Below are 23,720 nucleotides of genomic sequence, written 5' to 3' on the forward strand. Positions count from 1 at the left end.
CAGTGAATAATTGCACTTGTATTGAAGGTTGGATTTTTCTCTTTTTTTCCATTAAGGTCCCATATTATTTTAATTTAAAAAAATTATTAGAAGCTAAAAAACACATCTTAACCAGGGGTGCCAATAATTATGGAGGGAACTGTGTCAACAGGTCGGTGTGTGACAAAATATCGAAATGGTGATGTATCGTGATACTTTGTATCACAAAAGGTTATCGATATGCTCCTGCCAAGAATCGAGGTATTGTTTTAAAAAGGTTTCAATGTCTAAAAAAAATAAATAAAAAGGAAAAAACAAGTTGCTACCCAAATCTTCCACCATAATAGTGTCTCAGGGGCAGTTTACATGGCGACTCTGCGACACAAAGATGCAATGACTGAGTTGCGGACTCGCCTCGCGTGCATATGGTGTCGACGAAGACGGAAGGCGAAGACGAAAAATTCTGAATCCTACCTCCAAAGTGGAAGAATCCGATTGCGGGGGGTTGAGGGGGGCTTCCCCGGCATGCAATCAAAGGCTCCTGCAGCGCGAGACAGCGTCGTTAACGTCAGCACTCGTACACGTCACATTGGGCGTGCGCAGCGGTGCTACTAAACATTAAAAACAGCAAATATGGCGGAATGTCGACTTTAATTTACTGTCTTAATAATATTTTAAAATTAAATATGTTGAACGTTTCAATTTTTGTGCCTTTTTGAGCAAAGAAAAACGACATTGCTTCGAGTGGGCGGGCATATTTTTTTTCCGGGCTGAGGGAGCTTGGTTGGGTCAAAGTGCATCATTCTCTGTCGCTCAGTAAATCTGCACTGCCCCCTAGGGCCTGGCATGAATACTGCATCGTTTTCATGCGGAATCGCGATATTGTTCAAATGGAGACGCAAATGCAAATGCAAATTTGACATTTTTCGTATTCTCGGAGAGTCATCATGTAAACAGCCCCTTAGTTAACTCAAAGGCTGGATTGATAGTGCTCGACGCCCAATCCAGACTGGGAATGTTCGTTCATTCGAAACCAGAGCATTCACAGTCATTCTGTCCCATTTTCAGGGCATTTACAGGTCACTTGCTGTTCATTTTAGGGCATTTACAGGACATTTCCTGTTGAGTTTGAGTCACTGCCTATTCATTTGGGTGATTTCATGGTCACTTTCTGCTCTGTAACTCAAAATAAACAGGAAGTGGCCCATGAAATACCCCAAAATCAACAGGAAGTAACTGAAAATCAACAGGTAAATGATCTTAAATGGCCCAAAATTACCTCATTTCATGGCATTGGCTGCCACTGACAGCCATAGACGTTCAATTCGTTTGAAGTGGGAGGGATTCATTCGCTGCCACCCTCCCAGTTTAAATGGATTGGACGTCTAGTAGTGATAAACTCATTCCAATTCACAGCAGAAGCTTGTTTTTCTGTTTTTAGTTGTTTGTAGAATATCCTAGAATGATTTCCTGATCAATGTATCGATAATCGTTGTATCGCCATATCGTCAGATCATCGTTATCGTGAGCTTTGTATCGCAAATCCTATCGTATCGTGAGGTACCAAGAGGTTCCCACTCCTATCAACAGGACATGTCCACGAAATGTCCCCAAATCAACAGGAAGTAACCTGATATCAACAGGACGTGTCCCCAAAATGTCCCCAAATCAACAGGAATTGACCTGATAGATCTAGCTACCACACCCCATCGTTATTTCCAGGGGTGAAAGTGGCTAGAATTTCTTGCCGGAACTCCCCGACGCGAAGGTTGCCACGGAGCCAGAAATTTTATTTATGCATATTTTTTCTTTCTCTTTTTGTGTGTGTGTGTGGGGGGGGGGGGGGGGGGGGGGTCCAAACGTCTTACACTACTGAAATGCAAAGAAAACTGTTTTAGCAGTTATTTCTATAACATATACAAAAACTGATTTTCATTCAGAATTGTATTTTTTTTTTTCAACACAAACAGCAATAACCCCAACCTCCAGCTCCTAATTTTTATTTTCCCTCATTTCCTCACATACTAAATGCCAAATCTAAATTTTAACTACTGAAGAACATAGGATGTATATTAAAGTTGAAGTTAATGTAAACATTTACTTTTTGGTTGTTTAAAAAAAAAAAAAAAAAAAAAAAAAAAAGATATGAGCGACATACATTCAGAAAAGTAAGTACAAATGACATATAATGCAGAGTGAAATGGAATATATTTTGAAGATCACGCAAACATTGACTTTTTCAATTCATAAGGAAATGAATAAATAGCCTAACATAAATGAATTTAAGTCCAAAGTGCACATTGACAGCTCAGATATTCTGAACCTCCCCATCAGAGCAAATAAAACTAAATATGATAAGTAAGCCTCCTCATGTCTTTCGTTGCTCTTAAAGATTTGATCCATTTTATGTTGCATTGCCCTTTTTTGTCGCATCAATTCAACCTTTTTTGTTGTTGTTGCTCCAGAAAACATGCACATTTGAACCAATCAGAGCTAACTATCTCTGCTGATCACATGTCAGTGTGACAGCCAATTGAACGGATAAATGAGTCCAGGCGTTTTGCTTTGCTGCGTGTATTCGCACATTGACATGACTCATCATCGTCAGACTCAGAAAACTGCAGCAGCTGGGGAGACCTCCATGCCGTTCGTGGAATAAAATAAATAATAAATATTGGTGGAAACGGATTACGCTACTCAAGCACTTTATTATGCTTGTTGTTAACACTTGTATATATAAATGTGATGTTGGTAGATTGTTTTCTTCTTGGAGATGAAATGTATGTTTGGCAGTTTAGCATTATTTTTTATTATTATTTTTTACATAGCCTTTTAACAGTTGCCGTCATATTTTCGGAATAAAGCACCGTGTACCGGTACAGCATTCTGGCCTTGAATCTTACACTGGAACTGCGTTCTGGCCCTGTATATTATACCGGAACTGCGTTCCTGACCGTTCTGGCCCACTTTCACCCCTGCTTATTTCTCAAGAAGTTGCAGTTTCTAGTATTATTTAGACCTGATGCTACTTTTATTTAATATTTTTTTGATACTTTACCAACCTCTGGTTAACATTTAAAATTGCATTTTGTGTTTACATGGGGTATCCTTGTCAGATATTTGCAAAGACAGACAGCGTGTACCTGTGCAAGTGAGGTCATGTTGTCTCATTCTCCTCCTTCAGTGATGCTCTTTGTCCCCTGACCTAGTCCATTGCACACAGCGGAGGAAACCCTGTGCCGCCGCGAGCCGCCATCTTGGATAGGCAGATCCTACTTGAGCCAGGATAACCCGTAAAACAACTCCTCCGAATTGCTTCGCTTCCAGGCCTCAAGGCTTCTTTTCTGGTGAGTCGTTTTACGCATGCCCCCAACACAGACGGACAATAGCTGGTGGACCCCGCGAAAAAGCACTTTGTGACAATCGTGGCCTTTTTGCTATGATGTGTTGTCAGAGGTCCGGCTAACGATGCTAGCTCAACAGGGGAGCTGGTGCGAGTTTAGCGATTTAAAAATAACACACATAAACTAAGTCTCATCTAATAATCTGGTCACTTTGCTATTACCACCCCCGTGGACGTGTTGACACTGTCACGACGTTTAAGTGTCAATCGGGGTAATCACCCCCCCCCCAGCTCCGGCGAGCTGAACGGTAGCAACCTAGCATGCTAATGCTATGTGTAGCCAGGTGACAGGTGTTTTAAAAAAGAAAAATCCAAACGTTTCGTCATTTAAATAAACCTGCCTTCCGGGCGGACAAACGCCATTGACTGACGCGCTGTGATGCTGACGTGTATTTGTTGCAGTAAAACCTCGCTGATGTCACATAGCAGCTATCGGGCTAAGGCCAATTTAGCTGTCAAGACTGCCAAGAGAAGCATCAATTTGGGCCTTAAATGGAGAATTAAAACCTCCCCAAACGAGCGGAGCTACTGGACGTAAAATCTCCCGTTAAGAAATCGATTCCGGTAGGGGAAAAAAATACCTACGTTAAGGTGAGAGGGATTCCCAGGACTTCAACATCTAAAGAGGGCAAGGAACATCACGTTGAATTTGATGTTTCTTAAGATTCTAAAACATCCCGTCAACGTTATGTATTTGTCAACATTCCTGTCAGTTTTAATTTAAAGGGAGTCCTCACTTAATGGCGAATTTGGCGCAAGTTAAGGCAGTAATAAAGCCATCATGAGAGTATATATGCTGACCCCTGCGTAAACAGGATAATATGTGCCATTGGTTACCTCAAAACATCCTCTACTACAACCTACTGCAGCCTGTTGCAGTCCACATTTCAAAACCTACAAACAGACAAAATTGAAATAAACACAACTAAAGTACTAATGTCTTGTAATACAAGAGGTATTTGATTTGTGACAGTTCTGGCAGCAGTGGTGCTGTAACCATCTCTGTATGTCAATGCAATGTAGTAATTACCACCATAAAACAGAATTTCTATATATATAAGACAAATGGAAAAACAGTATGATGGTAGCAATGTCCTTTCTTATATCGCTAAACCAAGATTTTTGACGCAGATTCACAGACTAGTTCGAAAATGCGTCTTGTGAGATAGTTATAAATACTATGCGCTGTAAAATTCTGCTGACTCGGAGTCACATCCTTCGAAGAGTTTATGTGTCATGGTTCCCGTAAGTAGTGCTCCTCTTCCTCTTGCCACAATGGGAAGTAGCTGTTGAGACAAGGAAAGGCACTGATGGTGCGTCCCTGGTGTCGATCAAATAAAATGTGCTGAGCCGTGTCATTTGGTCACACGCTTAACAAGCCCTTCTCGAAAATAGCCCCAGTGGGTTTGACATCTCTGTAAAGTATAACAAGCAAATCACAATTAGTGTTTCCTTTCCCATCAAATAGAGCATTGAACACACTCGCACAGGGGCTCGAAATGCCACATGAGGGTCATGTGACAGGAGGCAGCTGAGAAAAGGCGGGTGGAAAGAAGGCCATAATGTTAAGCACTAGTTGTAGTTGCTGTAATAGCCATTTATTTTGAAATCAAAATTAGTCATACAGTGGTATGAAAACGTATATGAACCTTTTGGAATTTCTCAGATTTCTGCTTAAGTTAAATCACCATCAAATGTAATCTGATCTTCAGCTAAATCACACAGATGTAAAAACTGTGTGCTTTATTTAACTAAAACCACCCAAACATTTATAGGTTGTCATGTTTAATGAGGATGCCATGCAAACAATGACAGAAGGGGGAAAAATAAGTGAACCCTCTGCCAAACGAGACATTAAAAGCAATTGAAACCAATTTTTACCAAACATTTTAAGTCAGGTGTGTGCCCAATCACTGATGGGTGGTTTAAAGCTTCCCTGCCCGCTATAAAACACACACCTGGTCAGAAATGTATTGATGAGAAGCATTGTCTGATGTGCATTATGGCTCGGTCACAAGAGCTGTCTGAAGACCTGCGATCAGGGATTGTTGATTTATATAAACCTAGGAAAGGATACAAAACCATCCCTAAAAGTCTAGATGTTCATCAATCGACAGTTGGAGAGGTTGTCTACAACTGAAGAGAGTATGGCACTGTTGCTTCTCTCCCAAGGAGTGGCAGGTCCACCAAAGATGACGCCAAGAGTTCAGCGCAGAATACTAAAAGGTAAAAACGAACCTTAGAGTGTCTGCTAAAGACTTACAGAAACCACTGGCACAGTCCAATATCTCTGTGCACACATCAACTATATGAAAACTATGGCCAAGAATGGTGTTCATGGGAGGACTCCACGGAGGAAGCCACTGCTCTCTAAAAAAATAAACATTGCTGCTTGTTTAATGTTTGCAAAAAGGCACTTGGAGACTCCACAGAAGCTTTGAAAAAATATGTTGTGGATAGATGAAAACAGAATTGTTTGGGAGTAACACACAACGTCACGTGTGGAGGAAAAATGGAACAACTCACGAATATCAACACCTCATCCCCTCCGTGAAACATGGTGGAGGGAGCATCATGATTTGGGGCTGTTTTGCTGCCTCAGGGCCTGGACAACTTGCAATCATTAATGGAAGAATGAATTCAAAAGTTTATCAGCGTGTTTTGCAGGAAATCCTGAGGCCGTCCGTCAGACAGTTGAAGCTAAAAAGAAGATGGATGCTGCAACAAGACATTATCCAAAACAAAGAAGTAAATCTACTTCAGAATGGTTTCAGAAGAACAAAATGCACGTTCTGGAGTGGCCAAGTCAAAGTCCAGACTTGAACCCCATTGAGATGCTGTGGCATGACCTAAAGACATCGATTCATGCCAGACATCCCAGGAATGTGCCTGAACTAAACCACTTTTGTAGAGAACAATGGGTCAAGATTAGTCGTGAAGCGTCTGGTTTAAGTTATTGCTGGGGGGGGCACAAAATATTAAATGTGATGGTTCACTTATTTTTTCCCCCTTCTGTCATTGTTTGCATACTACTATCCTCATTAAAATATGAAACCCTATAAATGTTTGGGTGGTTTTAGTTAAAGCACTGTTTTTTCATCTGTGTGATTTTGACAAAGATCAGATCACATTTGATGGTGATTTTAAGCAGAAAAGTGAGAAATTCCAAAAGGTTGATACTTTCATACCACTGTATAATGGAACGCAATCTGTATTGTGATGTTCTCAAAATTGTAGAAAACATTCATGAAAAAAATACCGTAATTTCCCGAATATAACGCGCACTTTTTTCCCCCAAAATCAACATGTAAACTCATGGTGCGCATTATAAACGGGTACATGGATGGAGACAGAAATATATATGTACTACATATATTTATAAACCGATTTTTTTTCATTGACACGGCCACGTTGTGTTGAAGAAACGTATGCGGCGACCCTTTGCCGCCATTACGGTACGTGACGTCACCATTTTGTCTTGGTAATACTTCACTCTAATCGGCCGAATGATTTCGTCTGTGTTAAATTCTGCTTTTTTCACTCTTCATAAAGCACAGAATTTAGTTTCTTGAACTCATTTGAGTCGACATTTATTGCAGCTCCGCAATTCGGACCATAACAAATGTAAGGACACACACTTCCTGTGTCCGTCAACTATATCGGTCCCTCGGGAAACTCAAACCCAAATAACAATAATTCCTTTTGTTACTGTCGTGTTGACAGCGATGAGCTCTCACGGATTTCCGACTTACGTTCTCACTTTCATTTTACCGTATCAATCCATGGAAAAACATTTATTCATCATGAGGAAACGAGCAAGTTATACAGCAGCCTTTAAAAGAAAAGTCACATCTGTTTTGTTTTCTCCTAGATTCTGGTAAGTTGGAGAAGTTGTCAAATCATATTATTACCGTAAATATTGTCAGTTTACGGTAATGTTTTGAACTACCAATGTGCTATGCTTGTGCTGTGTTTCACCAGTCAGTAAAATGACATCTCTGTATCTGTACACGAGCTCTGTTTTCTTGTATTCTTCTATTTATTGGTGCTAAAATTAGGGTGCGTGTTATAAACGGGTACAATAATTTTCCATAGATTTTACAAGTAAATTTGGGGTGCGCATTATACACGGGTGCGCCTTATATTCGGGAAATTACGGTGGTCATTATAAAACACTTTCACTCTATATAACTTGATATTAACTCATTTTATGTTCTTAACAGTTAGACAAACGCGAAAAGTATTCACGGAGTTGCGTGTTTTTCTAAACATGAACTCATTAACAGATATAAAACTATCCAGCAGTGGGTGAAACCTACGGAAGGCGAAGGTTATGTATTGGGTTCTGTTTGTTTTATCTGTATTTGTTCAAGATTATTCAAGAATGAATAAAGAGATTGTTATCAAACTCGTAACATATGTTTGAGGCCAAACGTCGCAGAGGTCTGAAAAGGAATTTTGCAATAACTTGATAATGGATTAGTTTATTTAACTAAAATTTTCAGGTTAGGTGATACGATGAGAAGAGAAACATTGATTGCCATTTTGTGGTATGAGCGCAAAGGTAGAGTGCTCATTCCACCAAATATGGGAACCTCGGGGCACCTCACGATACGATTAATAAACACTGTGAATTGGAATGAGTTTATCACGAGTATCCCATCCATTTGAAGTGGGAGGGATGGCAGCGAATGAACATTCGTTCATTCGCTGCCACCCTCCCACTTCAAATGGATGGGACGTCTATGGAGGTCAGTGGCAGCCAATGCCGTGCATTGAGTTCATTTTGGGACATTTCACGTCATTACCTGTTGATTTTCTGTCAATTCCTTTTCGTTTTGGGGTATTTACTGGTCACTTCCTGTTGATTTTGGGTTACTGAAAAGGAAATGACTCAATATCAACAGGTAGTAGTCTGTAAATGACCTAAAATGACCAGGAAGTGACCTGTAAATGCCCATCGACAGCACTGGAAATCCAGTCCGGTCAAAATGAACTGGATGTCTAGCGCTGTCAATGGCAACCAGTGAGCTAACGTCGACACTATTCTATTGGATGATTTTGGTAGCAACCTTTTTTATTTTTAAAACAGTGACACTTTTGTAAAACGATATATCAATTAATGGTGAGAGCATATCAATAACCTTTTGAGCTACAAAGTATTGCAATATCACCTTTTCGATTTGTTGTCACACTCTTACTTAGTTGTAATGCTCCTCTAGTATTGTTCATATTAATGTCGTTTTCGCTTAAAGTAAATTAGGTTGTGTAACAGACACTCTGTTATTTCTCTTTCAGAGCCACAATGGCTACGGCACCGTACAACTACTCCTACATTTTCAAATACATCATCATTGGTAAGTATGATGAAAAAGCCTAATTGACAAGCATACAGTGGGTCTGTTATAAAATACGGACAAACCATGGGATGCTTTGAGATATGTTTGACCCTAAATGCCTTTAATCTACTTTTCCTGACTTTTAAAGGGCAACTAAACCCAATTTATTCATTTTTCCAAGAGGCAGTGTTCTGCTCTATGTTACCATAGTGGATTTTGGACTAAACAATCATTCTTCATCGATCTTGAGCTGCCATGTTGGGCGATAATACCTTGTAGTGGCAAATTCCAGTAATGTCTAAAATACACATGTGAACGCTGTAATTGTTATACAGTTACCGTAATTTTCGTACTGTAAGCCGCTTTTTTCCTTTATTTTTAATCCTGCGGCTTATCGTCCAGTGCGGATTATTGTTGATTCATTTGGGATAATAGGTAACACTTTATTTGACACCAGTTTCCAAAGAATGTCATAAGACCGTCATAATTATGACATTATTAGGGTTGTTCCGATCATTTTTTTTTGCTCCCGATCCGATCGTCTTAGTGTGAGTATCTGCCGATCCCGATATTTCCCGATCCGATTGCTTTTTTTTGCTCCCGATTCAATTCCAATCATTCCCGATAATTTTTCCCGATCATATACATTTTGGCAATGCATTAAGAAAAAAAATGAATAAAACTCGGACGAATATATACATTCAACATACAGTACATAAGTACTGTATTTGTTTATGACAATAAATCCTCAAGATGGCATTTACATTATTAACATTCTTTCTGTGAGATGGATCCACGGATAGAAAGACTTGTGACTTTGTATATTGTGACTAAATATTGCCATCTAGTGTATTTGTTGAGCGTTCAGTAAATGATACTGTAGTCATGCCCAAATGCATGATGGGAAGTGGAACCACGACTGTGCGTAGTGCTACCAATTGATATATATCTTCTCTGCGTTTGCAAAAAACACAAGGTGGTAAGATAAAGATCAATTGCTACCTTGCTCCTACATTGCTTCCCATGATATTTCTAATCATAGGGAGAGGGATTGTAAGGTTTTAGCCAATTAAAAAAAAGGCTTCAAAGGCTGCCAAAATTCACTCTACTCATTTTACGCTGCCTTTTATCTCTCTATATAGGTAAAACGGCGCCATTACAGATTAAGCGCGACAATGCCTGAGTGGGTCGTGCAGCGCATGCATTAATTGCGTTAAATATTTTAACGTGATAAATTTTTTTTAAAATTAATTACCGCCGTTATTAGGATAAATTTGATAACCCTACCTTAAGCCTAAACTAAAGACTCTGAAAGAGTGAAACATATTATGTCTGTAACGTTAAATATAGTTAGAAAACGATTTAATTGAAATATATATATATATATTTAAAAAGGCATGGCGGATATTTTTTTGCCGATTCAGATACTTTGAAAATGACGTGATCGGACCCGATCGATCGGGATTCCGATCTATCGGGACATCTCTAGACATTATCATGGGCATTAATGAATGCTCATTATGTCCAGCTTGGATCTTTTACATCAATTCAAAGTGAAATAATTTGCCGGATAACACTAAATGACATCTGTTATATGCAGTCATTAATAGAGGTGTGCAAAATTTCCGATTGTTAGATTATTCGCGATTCGGCCGTGGAAGATTCGAGAACAATTCACAAACATCCAAATTCCGATTATTGAAATATGCCAAGTAAAGTGAAAGTACAACACACTCAGCGCGCCGCGTGGTCTTCGGCACAATGAAGAACTGAGCGAGAGTAGCTAAACATCATGCTTCTCATTACCCGGCCCCTCGGGTAATGCCAATGCTCAACTCACGGCTCTAGCTGAACTCATGCCACGAGATAAAAAACACAACAACATACCTGACTGCTGCCGAAAAGCTGCTACAAAAGTACATCTGCAAAATGTTACGGTAGATATCATTTATATAGGACTAGATGCATTATAGATTTGATAGCGTTAGCAGCACATCTACAAAAAGCTAGATGAGGGCGTTAGTAAACGGCCGCCATCTTAAAGCAGTACACTTTCCTGCGAGGCTGTTGTAGCGAACCTTCCCAGCGAACCTAATTAACTTTTTATCTAAAATACTCCCAAATCGGTAAAATATTGACTTGAATCTATCTTTAAAATAGTTTTAAAACTTTCACATGTCGAAAGTAGACAAAAGGGAAATTATGGAATAACGGGAGCAATTTTAACAACTTTAACGGTTGATTCACAACATTAAATTAATTGAATGTAGTTTAAAGCTGCTGATACAGAATGGGGACTGGAGTTTTTTATTTACTGTTATTTTTGTATATTTGTTTACTGCTATATGTTAACTTGATACTGAAATAGTAGTTTGGTTTAGCCTGAGAGTATTTTTGAACAATTTTGGAACTAATGCACAAAACATAAAAAAAAAAAAAAAAGAGGGGGGGTGCATCAATAATCGTTTTATAATCGAATCGGAGCCTCTGAATCGTAATCGTAATCGAATCGTTAGGTGCCCAAAGATTCCCAGCTCTAGTCATTAATGCTCAAGACAGTGTCATGTCATAATTATTATTGTCTAATGACAGTGCTATGGCGCCACACAGTAGAGCAGGGCGGTAAACCGAAAATTTACCGTTACCGAAATTCTTCACGATGACCGACGTAATTTTGACCATGTCGGTAAATTCGGTAATTTAATAAAAGAAGAAAATATAGTCTTTTCATCCCGCTTTGACTCTGTGTTGTTCGGCTATGTTCATTCCCCTTTAAGAAAACAGACAGTGTGCTTACGTTTGGAGTCACATGGTTTTCAGGAAGCCAATCAAACAGAAGCCCGGTAGGCTAACGCTAGTTGCTAACGCTAGCGGCTAACGCTACAAGTAAACGGGATGAAGTCGGGCTTAAGTTAGCTTCGCCAAACTTTCACCCGACATTAAGTAAACTCTTGACGGGTTCCAGATAGGGATGGAAAAACCGAGGCTTTCTGATACAATGAACCACTTTTAAGACAATTGCCTTAAATTGAATCACTGTTTGACACACTGCAAGAGCCCCATCTACTGGATAAACAGTGCACGTTTCTTTTTAAAAGTAAAGTTGACAAATTGCCTCAGCATTACATATCTTCAATAGAATTAAGTGGATGTCCTCTATTTCAACCAGGAGATCGTGTCGTCATTAAGTGTGATTTACACAATTAAAGTTAACCTCTTTAAGCCTGTGTCATTGCTTTTGTCTGTGAAGATGTGTTCAAAGCAGTATTTGTAATACACAACAGTGGTAGTCTTGTAAGTGGCTCGTCCTAGATGATGGGGAGTAACTATGTATTTATTTTTTGTAAAAATTACAGTACAGTAAGCACAGGGCTTGGGAACAGGAATATTATTTATTGCATACTGTAAGGATTTCCAAAATCATAAGATGTAAATAATTGAGCCGAATAAAAGAAAGGTTTGTGAAACATTTTATTTTTTAATTAAGTATAATTTCTGGGGGACGGGTGGATGTGTCGTATTTGTATCTATTCTAAATATCCAAACGTATGCCACTATCTAGTGTATAACAATGCGGAATGAATTTAATGAAATTCAAGTGATGATATTTTTCAAGTCATACAAGCTGTTATAAATATTCACACAAGAATTCTTATTGTTTACAAGATTTTTTTTAATACTTAATTTTTAGACTGCATGTTCAATTGTTAAATTGAAAGCTGGTAAATTTAACGAGAAACTGTTAATTTGTATTTCATGCATTGATTCAAATTTTCAAATTATATAACAGTTTGCTTGGGCGAATTTATCGTCATTTATCGTTATCGAGGTAAATCTGCTCAATTTATCGTGATACGTACTTAAGGCCATATCGCCCAGCCCTACGCCACTGTCAAATAAAGTGTTACCAAATACTATAACTAGCAATTAATGAAACAACTGTAACAGTAACTGAAGCACAGAACATGAAATTTGATTATTTACATCTGTAGCGCTGAAATGCATGCTAGGAGGCATGTTGGACAACTACAGTGTTGACAGCAGAGGTTGACTCTCTCCCTCAAGGGAGCAGTGATAGCCCAATAAAGCTTTTTGAAGCAATATAGCTTTGCAGCCAATTGGTTCAAAGCTTCATGGTAGGTCGTTTGGTCTTATGACAATCGTATGATGCCGCTGTCAAATAAAGTGTGTCCGGTTAATATCTTTTGGTGTAAATATCCTGGAATACAGTGAGGACAGCTGCAGCTTATCTATGGGAAAAAAAAAAGGTGTTTTCGTGCCAAATTTGCTGGTTGGTGGCTTGGAGTCAAGTGCGCCTTTTAGTGTGAACATTACGGTAAATATGTAACTTATCATTGCTGAATATTTACCAACTATGATTTTCTTACTAAATACAATATGTCCCATTCAGGTGCAATTGCACCCTTGCGACAGTGAAGATTTGCAGCTCAATGAATGAGGACTTTGGATGTTTTAAAATTCAGTTAAAGATGATGCACATTTCAAATATAGCAGTATTGATATTTTGGGTTTTGTTCTTCTTCAATTGTTCAGCCTGTCACTACTCATCGCTGGCATAGATAGATGAACAAAGCTATTTGATTTGGAGTAAATACTCATTTTCAACTTTTTACAGGCGACATGGGGGTAGGCAAGTCATGTTTGCTTCACCAGTTCACAGAAAAGAAATGTAAGTACTTTCAGACTCCTTCTCATCATCGGTGTATTTTTCTTTAATCCCTGGGAACGGCAGAGGAAGCGTGCGCTCGTTACTGAGAGGCTCTTCTGTGTCTCAGCTGCCGCCTCCCGCAGCCATTCATTCTGCTTGGCGTTCAATGGTTGCTATTAAGACGCCAGATGCCGTTCTCCCCGCTTCCAGTCACGTGCCGTGGCAATTTGAGGCTTTTGGATGCTTTGGTGATGTAGTAACATATAGCACCTCAATGGATAAAACTGCTGATTGGAGATTACATCTTCAGTTTAGCATTTTATTGACCGAATGTTCCTATCCTCGCAATCATCACTACGGGTGTAACTAGAGTTGTCCAATGATGACTTTTTAACTGATATTGTACAACTCCAAAAATCTGATATGGATATCAATCCGATAGATAAATGAGGTCGTGGACTTGACATATTAGTTTTTTTCCAATCATTTATTGGTCTGCTCACATAAAAAATCCCAAGCATCTTAGATTGGAGACATCTAATGGTCAATAAGCGTAAACATCTTTGCTAAGCGGTGACCCACCCTTCTGCAAAGGCAGAAGGCTTCTACATTCACCTTGAAGGCAACAGCCATATTGGCCCAAAACCAAGAATGAAATACTGATGTCAGTATTATCTGATATTGTTTTAAAAAGGTTTTATCTGACAATATCATTGGCTACCTGATAATATCTGGAAACTGGGTGTAACAATATATCAAAAAGGTGATCCATCACAATACTTTGAATCTCAAAAGATTATAGATTCTTGGCGAGGGAATATAGTTTTAAAAATGTCACTGTTTAGGAACCCACATGCCGCTACCAACATTTTCCACTAGAAGAGTGTCAATGTTAATTTATGGACTGCCATTGATGTCCAATTCATTTTGAGTGGGAGGGGGTGAATGAACATAGGTTACTTTTTGTTCCATTAGGGACATTCCTGGTGCACTTTCTGTTGATTTGGGTTTATTGAACAGGAAGTGACCCGGAAATGCTCAAAAATCAACGTGACTGCCATTGACGTCCTTAAATGCTGCGAATGAGAGAATGTTCATTTTCTGCCACCCTCCCAGTTCAAATGGATTGGACGGCTACTTTTTAAAAACTCAATTCGCAGCAGGATGAAAAGAGCTTGATTTTCTATTTATTAGTTTTATAGTAGAATATCGTAGAATGCTTTCCTAGAGGGCAAAACTGGGCAGGAAAACAAAAAAAAAACTAATCCCTCCTCTTCACTCTCCCTAGTCATGGCAGACTGCCCCCACACCATCGGCGTGGAGTTCGGCACGAGGATAATCGAGGTGAGCGGCCAGAAAATCAAGCTGCAGATCTGGGACACGGCCGGACAGGAGCGCTTTCGGGCAGTCACTCGCTCGTATTACCGTGGCGCGGCGGGAGCGCTGATGGTCTACGACATCACAAGGTACGTCTGCGACTACGCCTAGCAAAGTGTCAAACTTGGTACAATAAAAGTTCTAGCACATGGCCTCGTTTTAAAGAATTGTCTGGCAAACCTCTGCTTATTGTGAAGTTCGTAGTTGAGATCTGCCATGTAAACCCAGCCTTAGTTGATGCCGTTAATGTGTTTATGACACAGGAGAAGCACGTACAATCACCTCAGCAGCTGGTTGACCGACGCCAGAAACCTCACCAATCCCAACACGGTACGTTGAAACAAGTAGATTTTAGTTTGGAATGATAATGTTACAAATATGCTTTATCTAAAGGTAAAAGCAATACCACCAGCAAATCGGATGGTGTCATTTTGAATGAATTCTAACAAGTGTGAAAAAGAAACACAGCGTGTTGGTTCATGTATGTATTTTAAATTTCTTTCTTCAGGTTATCATTCTCATAGGAAACAAAGCAGACTTGGAAGCCCAACGGGACGTCACGTATGAGGAAGCCAAACAGTTTGCTGAAGAGAACGGTGAGTTTGAGTGGAGCAAACATGGTGTGAAAGGCACAGTTTAAAACGTGGGAGGTGTTTGATGCATGTAGACTAACCTTGTTTAAAGTCATTTGCTGCCATTGATCTAATGCCGCTCCACAGTTAATATCAAGCTGGGAAGCAGCTTCAAAAAGGACCCATTTAGATATGAGATCAGCAGTTTGCGATTTCACATCGAAAGGGTTGAGAGAAACTGCTGCATTTTGTAAAATCACAGTACAGCTGTTACCATGACGACAGAGGTGGACCTAGAGCGTTGGAAGAAAGTGGGCAGGCACTTGGTGGCAGTTTTTAAAACTTCAAAAATTAGTGCAGGCAATGAGTTCATGTGGGGCATAGATTTCATAATGACATTGATGGTACAAGGGGACGATTAATAGGGGGCCTGCATTGTTGGCGTGGCCGTCAAAGCTGACCGAGTGGAATCACAAAAAGCTTTTTTAGTTGAAAATTCTTGTGAATAAATGCTTGAATCCCTGAATTCGTTATAGATATGGACGTAAACAGTCTTGATTCTTGGTTAAAAGCACGAAAACAGTGCAGGTAGCATTTATTTTACGTAAATATATTGAAGTAAGATGCTAGTCTGTCAGATAATGTGGCGGCCGCCATATGTAAACAGCTTTTCTGGTGAAAATTCTTGTGAATAAATGCTTAATTCCCTAAATTCTTTATAGATATGGATGTAAAACAGTTAATTCTTGGTTAAAAGAAAAAAAACAAGTGCAAGTAGCATTTATTTTATGTAATTGTGAACTATGAGGCTAGTCAGTAAGGAAATTTGCAGCCACCATATGTAAACAGAGTTTTTTTCCGTTAAATTCTTGTGAATAAATGCTTAAATCCCTGAATTCGTTATAGATATGGATGTAAAACAGTTGATTTTTGGTTAAAAGCAAAAAAAAAAATAAAAAAAAAACAAAAAAAAAACGTGGAGGTAGTATTTATTTTATGTAAATATTGTGAACTATGAAGCAAGTCAGTAAGGAAATTTGCAGCCACCATATGTAAACAAAGAGCTTTTTTCCGTTGAATTCTTTACAGATATGGACGTAAGTCTCGATTCTTAGTTAAAAGCAAAAAAAAAAAAAAAAAAAGTGTTGGTAGCATTTTATTTTACATAAATATTGTAAAGTATAATGCCAATGCTGTAGCGGCTAATTTTTCCCATTTTTTTTTTTTTCACAACGTTTCAAAATGCATGCATTGTACGAAAAATATAATAAGTACCTTGAATCCTCGAACAAATCACTTTTGAGACAACCCTTCCTGTTTGTATGCAGTACAGCTTTCGTACGTTTTCAACATTAATCCGGCGTTGGATCGCTGCATGTGTCGGTGCAACCGACTGCAAATAACTGAAGCGGATTGTGGGGTGGCCCTCTACTTGAAGGCATGACACACTGAAGGTCGAATCTGACCTGTCAATATCATTATGAAGTCTACATGTGGGGTTTCAGAAATATGAAAACCTCACTGCAGACTGCAGCTTTGCTTTCCTTTGGGTTGGGCTTACTCAAAGGATTTTTTTTTTTTTCAAGCAGTACAGTTCAATAGAGTGGTGTTTCAGCAACAATTAAGTTTTTGGGGGTTATGGATTAATGGCATTCAATTTTTCATTAATTTCAATGGGGAATGATGTCTATTTTGAGTGACTGATGTGTTTTTGTCAGGTCTGCTCTTCCTGGAAGCTAGTGCAAAAACGTAAGCGTGCGCATCCTCATTAACTAAACGTCTTACCTCAGTCTTGCCCTATTAGTCTGAAGCTATTTGATCTCATGTTCAGGGGTGAAAATGTGGAGGACGCCTTCCTGGAGGCAGCCAAGAAGATCTACCAGAACATCCAAGACGGCAGCCTGGACCTGAATGCCGCCGAGTCGGGCGTCCAGCACAAGCCGTCGGCCCCGCAGGGTGGCCGGCTAACCAGCGAACCACAACCTCAGAGAGAAGGCTGTGGATGCTAATGACCAAGCAACATCCCCTCCCACACCAAATCCAGCCAAGACCACCACCCCTGCCTCTCTTCCTATGTAACCCTCCAACTTTTTGTTCCTATCATCTCACGACCCCATATTCATTACATTTATCTTTTTGTTTTTACAGCCCCAAATAATAACTTTTCTATGAATCAAACCTAAATTATCCCAATTCCCTTTCCCGTGCTCCCTATTACTGGAGGGCTGGTTTTGTCGGCTCAGGACAATGAAGGCGCGGATGCCATTTTAGGGATCTCTTCTAAGAAGGTGTGACTTGGCTCTCGATTTGTCACGGGGGAAAAACACTGCTTTTCCCTTTTCTTGAGCACGTCCTCCTCATTAGCCTAGCCCAGCTAACCTTTGGCAAGAGAAGCGGGGTACACTCTGGACTAGTCGCCAGCCAATGGCAGGGCACATTTACACATATTCTCTCATAGACGATTTAAACTTTTAACAATCCTAAACTTGCTTTGGCAAGAGAAACCGTACACACTGTACTGGTTCCCAGTCAGCCACTGCATATAGAGACATGCATTCACTTTGATACCAATGGACAATTTAGTGTTCAATGAACTTTTTGGGCAGAAGGATACACTCTGGAATAGTTGTCAATTGCAAGATGTACATTGGCAGATGCCTTTGCTGGTCCATCACACTTGGGTATATTTAAAAATCCATTCTAAAATCAAAAGTACACCTGACTACTCTTCGGTCAGTCGCTACATGTATAGACAAAATGAGGATTCACACATCAGTAACACTCGCAAACAACCATTCACAACCTCACGAACGTTATGGAGGTTGGAACTCCCGTTCGATAAATGTCACTAAATTAAAATGAAAGCATTTGCACCCTCATATCATAAGCACCATTTTGTTTGTTGCCTTATTAGTATTCATCTACTCCTGCAATTTGACTTGCTCAAATCAGCTTGTTTCAAAAGCAGCATGACCTTGACTGGTCCTGAAAAGGCCGCTTTGTATATTACCCCATGCAGCAGCTGCATTTGCCCCGCTACCCCTTAACAAGCTGAAAAGTTTCCCGTTTTGTGTATTATAGTGACTCCTGATTGGGTGGCTGTGTATATAAATCTTAACTCTGTGGTGTTGCCCTGGCTGGGTTGGATCTGGACATTGTACAGTATGATTTGTTAGTAGCGGGTTGCCTGTAAGTCGATGCTTGGGGAGGGGGGATATTCTGTAACATAGTTTCTATTATTAATAATAAATGTATTTCAAGGAGACACACACACACACATCCACTTAATCCCACCTTCCATCTGCACACTACTGAACTTTGCCAGGTTTATAATCATGTGCAAAATTGTATTTATTTTGAGTCCTCCATTACGGTCTTAATTTTTTTTTAAAGGGTCTTTAGCACCCCTCTGTCTGAATGACCACTTTCTGCTTTTGTCTGTCCCGCGACTAAAGATAAACGTACATATGTATACATTTTTGAAAGGAGCCGTGCTAACGTTTAAAAGCATTTTTTTTTTTTTTTTGCGTGTATATGATTTTTAAATTTTGATTTTAATGACAAAAAGACATAGACAGAAAGAAAAAATAAATTCTACATAACCTGTCTACATCTCGTCTGTGTTTTGAGTCGCACTTCATTGAGTTTAGAATTTAGAGGATCATGTATGGCATGAGATGAAAAACTCGTACTTGACACTTCTTGCACGCACACACTAAAAAAAAATACTGTACATATTTCTTACCTGCTCATTCAGATGCACACTACCAAAACTTTCACACAATCTGAAAAACACTGTAGAGTCTTGTGATGTCTTGAAGATGCTACTGATGGCTTTTAATAAATGGACATATTCCGGTCAAGAGTCCACTATGTTCCTCAGTACATGCTGAGGACAATTTTTTTTTTTTTTTTGGTATGGCCATTTAACATCAGTCTTTAAGGCACAAAGTATTAAAAAAAAAAATAAAAATACACACTCAACTTACTGTTCTTGGCTGTCGTCACTGTATGGCGACGTAGTGGAAAAAGACCAGGAAATAAAGGGATTCCCGCAGAAGGGAGGAAAATACTTTCTCACGAGTCAGGGTTTCCCAAATATTTTCAGTTCCATCCAGGGACTCTAAATTAGTCGAAATACAATAAGGCAGGGCATCACATTACATCAGGCGCAAACGTTGTACAGTTGGAAGATCTCTACTGAGTTATTATCAACTTACTTTCAGGTAGTTTGTCCAACAACAGGTGTAAGGGGCTAAGACTGGGATGAAGAATTGAATACGGCATAGAAGACTAGCAATTTACAGATTTGGACAAGGATTGGATAAAACCAAAACCACCAGTAACGTCAGTCTTTTTTAAATTGCCACAGTTAGTGGTTGCTGGTTAAATTACCTGCCATGTTTATTCATAAAGGAGGTTAAAACCTAAAAAAAAAAACTAAGATTTAGTTAAACGCTTTCACTTAGGACTAAATATTCGCTCTCAGACATTTAGGTGAATATACTGTACACAATACCATGTGTAGTTCTGGGCAATATTGAAAAACATCTAACACAATACAGTCATGGATGAAATTATTGGCACACCTGGAATTTTTTAGAGAAAATACAGCATTTCTCACAGAAATTAATGTTATTAAAAATGTTTTCAGTATGAATGTGTTCATTTCTTGGATGTGCATTGGAAAAACAAAACTGGTTAAAAGAAAAGCCAAAATGTACACAATTTTACATGGAATGCAAAAAAATGGTCTGGACAAAATTGTTGGCACCTCAACTCAATATTTGGTTGCGCATCCTTTAGAATAAGAGAAAGCAATCGCTTCCTATGACCATCAACAAGTCTTGTGCACCTCAGATGGAATTTTGGACCATTTGACAGTGTGCAAGGAGTCATGAAATATGAAGACTATCAAAATGTTTTGGGCCTGTCATGGGTGTTCCAACAGGACATTGACCCCAAACATACCTCAAATAGCACTGAGAAATGGAGACTTGTGCCAGAAAAAAAGAATGAGGCCTACAAAGAAAACACTGTACCTATAGTCAAACATGCTGGAGGTCCAGTGATGTTTTGGGGTAGTTTTGCTGCCTCTGGCACTGGGTGCCTTGACTGTGTGCAAGGAGTCATGAAATATGGCGACTGTTTTGGGCTGCAATGTAGGATGTAATGTCAGAAAATTGGGTCTCTTTTAGAGATCATGGATGATCCAACAGGACAATGACCCCAAAAATACCTCAAACAGCACCAAGAAATAGCTGGAGACAAAGCAAGGGAGAATTCTGAAGTGGCCATCAATAAGTCCGGATCTAAATCGTATTGAACGCAATGGAGAGATCTCAAAATTCCTGTTGCAGGAAGGCACCCTTCAAATCTGAAAGACCTGGAACAGTTCGCAAAAGGAAAGTGGTCCAATATTCCATCAGAGAGGTGCACGAGACTTGTTGATGGATTTTGGAAGCGATTGCTTTCTGATTTATTCTAAAGGATGCGCACCCAAATATTGAGTTGAAGTGCAAAATTGTGGCTTTTTTTTTGTGTTTTTCCGATCCACACCCAAGAAATGAACACATTCATACTGAAAACATTTGAAGTTGCATTCATTTCTGTGAGAAATGCTGTATTTTCTGGAAAAATTCCAGGAGTGCCAATAATTTTGTCCATGACTGTATGTGCTATTATTTATCACTATAATAGTCCACCATTTGCGGTAATTTAATTTTTTGATGCGACAAAAAATTTTAAGAAAAAAAATTGCATGTTTCTTAATGTAGGTGTAGTTGCTATGTTCACTTTCATTTACATTCCCAGCCATTGACGGCGATGGATGCCTGGCAGTTTTCATTTGATCGGTCTCTACCAACGGCAACCAAGGTAATGATGGAAAAAACCCATTTGTTAATATTAGAGAAACTAAGCATAACCATGAGTGCCAGAACATGCTAAAATGTTGTCTTCTGGAACTTTTGAGTTGCTTTGCTTCAAACCATTCTATCAATGTATTTAATCATATGTAATTCGAACCATATGTTTGTGTTGTGTGGCGATACATCACATGCTTTGTGTGTTGGTATATGGACATCTGGCATCATTTCTGTGGAGTTGAGTACTGTACAGCTAATTTCTAAAATATTACATTGATGGGAGAAAGAATTTAGGACAATAATTTATTGTTTTGGCAATATATAATATCACCCAGTACTAGACACGGAAATAACACACAAAATGAATGAATAAAGATAACTCCAAACTGCATACCTTCGTTTGCACCCTCGATGTACTGCAACTACTTTTTGTCATGCTTTTGTTTTCCGGTGTCCCCTGAAGTGTTCCTAAAATATGTGCCTTTACACAGTAGAGGTTGAGCAAACATTGCAATAAAGAACACATAAATCAAAATGCCCTTCCTGTGACCCAATTTGGGTGCCCCCTTAGTTTGGGAAACCCTGACATAAGGGATTGACCGTTACAAACTGAATTTGGCTGCTCTGAGCTCAGTTAAATGCACCTCACTCTGAAAAGAGGCACTTTTTTTTCCTGAAAGTACACGAGGAATGATATCAAGCATAACGACGGTGTCGTACTCGCTTAATTTGCACCAACTGTAGTATCTGACAAATTCATTTGTTTCTTTCCGGAAAGGCCACAAGTGATGATTTCGAGTACGGCGTCCTCATCACCGCCGGCAAGTTTCAGTTCTTAGGTATGTTGCGCCTGGTCCGCTACCTTTGCACAATGTCACTGATCTCCTTGACGGAAGACAGCAGTTTGGTGAAGTCCTGCTGCGCATTGGCGCCCCCGGACGCAGTGGGGCAGATCTGCAGCTCGCGCAGACTGCTCTCCAGCTTGTTGATTGCCTCGCGAAAGGCAAACTTGTTACGCATTTGCTGGATGGAGTCCACGTAGCTGACGCAGAACTTGGACAGGTTCTTGCCGGCCTCGAGGACGGCACCGTGGCTGCCGGTCTGTTCCGAGTTGCGGCCGATGGCTGCGCGGAGAAGCTCGGCGCCCTCCAGGACCATCTCGAGGGTCACGGCAGAGTTGGGCGTGCGCTCCGAGGCCTGCCGTGGAGCAGTCTTGCGAAGCGATCGGCGAGGGTTAACGAGGGGGATGAAGGCGGCGGGCGTGCCCTGCGGGTCGCCGCCGAGGGAGCCGCTCGCCGAGGCGGAGGTTTTGAGTGGTTGAGGTTTGGAGTTGCAGCTCGGGGGCAGCTTCTTGGCCCCCTCGCCGGGAGTGGTTCCGTGTTGAGGCTCCGGAGTGGACGGGAGCCCTTTAGCTTTGATTTCTGATGAAGGGGACGGGAGATCTTGAGCGGGACTGCGGGAGGTCTTGCCCGTCTTAGCGTTGGCAGGGGGTGGCGGAGGAGCGGGTTTGGTCTTCTGGAACTTCCCTTTCTCTCGGGTGTCAGTGGTGTGCTTGTTGCGTCGGGCCCGGCACTCATCTCCGGCAGCTCCCAACGCCGGAAAGACACTGGGCTTGAGAAGCTCAGCATGCAGAGCGCTCGTCTTGGAGTTCTCCGGGAGCCCGAGCCTTTTGACTACCTTGGGGGTTAAAGCCTGAGGACTGGATCCTGGACTCGGTTCAGCGTCTTTCGGCGCATCATCTGGCGACTCTTCTGCCTTCTTGGGCAGACGCGGAGGTGGAGTCAGGGTTCCCTTTCGAGAGCCGGCGTCCCCTTTCTGCTCGCTCGTCCTCTTGCGCGGGAGCGCTGGTTTGCCCCCAAAGGTACCAGAGTCAAAGTGCCTCTGGCCCAAGTCCCTTGGGAGAGTGACAGACCTCCACTGGGTGCCGTCTGACCCAGCCGGTAGGCTGGAGGACCAAAAGAAGCGTTTAGAGTTCGTCATGACTTCTTCTTCTCCAGGAGGGGTGACGGCTGCCTTGCTCATAGGCGCGGGCACAGCAGGCGCCCCCTTCTTCCGGGGGAACAAGGGTCCTGGGTAAGTGGGAGCTCCATTTGTGCCGTTATTATTTGTAGCCAGAAACTTTGAGGATTCGATTGCGTGCGCGGCATCGTTAATAGCCAAAGATCCACCGTTGTTGAAGCAGTCAGCGTCCCGAGGGTCCATACACCCACCCCGCCGATCAGGGTGAACGTCCATCTCGCGGAAAGAGGAGCTGCGCTTAGGAGGCGCCGGAGCGTTCTTCTTTTTCTTTTTGATGAGGCTCAGAAAACCGCCACGCGTTTTGTCCTTGTCCTTGGGAAGCAGCCGGTCATCTTCATTCAGGTTGCCGTCCAGGAGGGGGCGTTCTTTCCTGGGAAGCATCGGGGAGGGAAGTGCGATCTCGGGGTCCAAGGGGTCTGAGGAGGATGAAATAAGATTCGTGACAGTCACACACATGCTGACAAAACATTTCATGAGAAAACGTAGCCAAAAAAT

At 40.7% G+C, this 23,720-nt stretch overlaps 2 protein-coding genes across 3 annotated transcripts in view; one reads left to right on the top strand and one right to left on the bottom strand.

The window, feature by feature from the left end:
* Positions 1-3,169: 3,169 nt before the first annotated feature.
* On the top strand, positions 3,170-20,914 carry rab14l (RAB14, member RAS oncogene family, like). Its single transcript, XM_057819567.1, has 8 exons — positions 3,170-3,326; positions 8,681-8,739; positions 13,358-13,411; positions 14,679-14,856; positions 15,031-15,097; positions 15,276-15,363; positions 17,058-17,088; positions 17,171-20,914. The coding sequence occupies exons 2-8, from the start codon at positions 8,688-8,690 to the stop codon at positions 17,346-17,348; spliced, it is 648 nt and encodes a 215-aa protein (XP_057675550.1). The 5' UTR covers positions 3,170-3,326; positions 8,681-8,687; the 3' UTR covers positions 17,349-20,914.
* abl1 (c-abl oncogene 1, non-receptor tyrosine kinase) overlaps positions 16,907-23,720 on the bottom strand; it is a 66,916-nt gene continuing 60,102 nt past the window's right edge. For both annotated transcript variants that reach the window (XM_057819564.1, XM_057819565.1), the window contains one exon: positions 16,907-23,641. In XM_057819564.1, the coding sequence (XP_057675547.1) occupies positions 22,065-23,641 (1,577 nt within the window). In that variant the 3' untranslated portion in view covers positions 16,907-22,064. The remainder of the gene's footprint in view (positions 23,642-23,720) is intronic.

Source organism: Corythoichthys intestinalis, chromosome 17 (assembly GCF_030265065.1).
Source record: "Corythoichthys intestinalis isolate RoL2023-P3 chromosome 17, ASM3026506v1, whole genome shotgun sequence".
In the NCBI taxonomy this organism is placed as follows: domain Eukaryota; kingdom Metazoa; phylum Chordata; class Actinopteri; order Syngnathiformes; family Syngnathidae; genus Corythoichthys; species Corythoichthys intestinalis.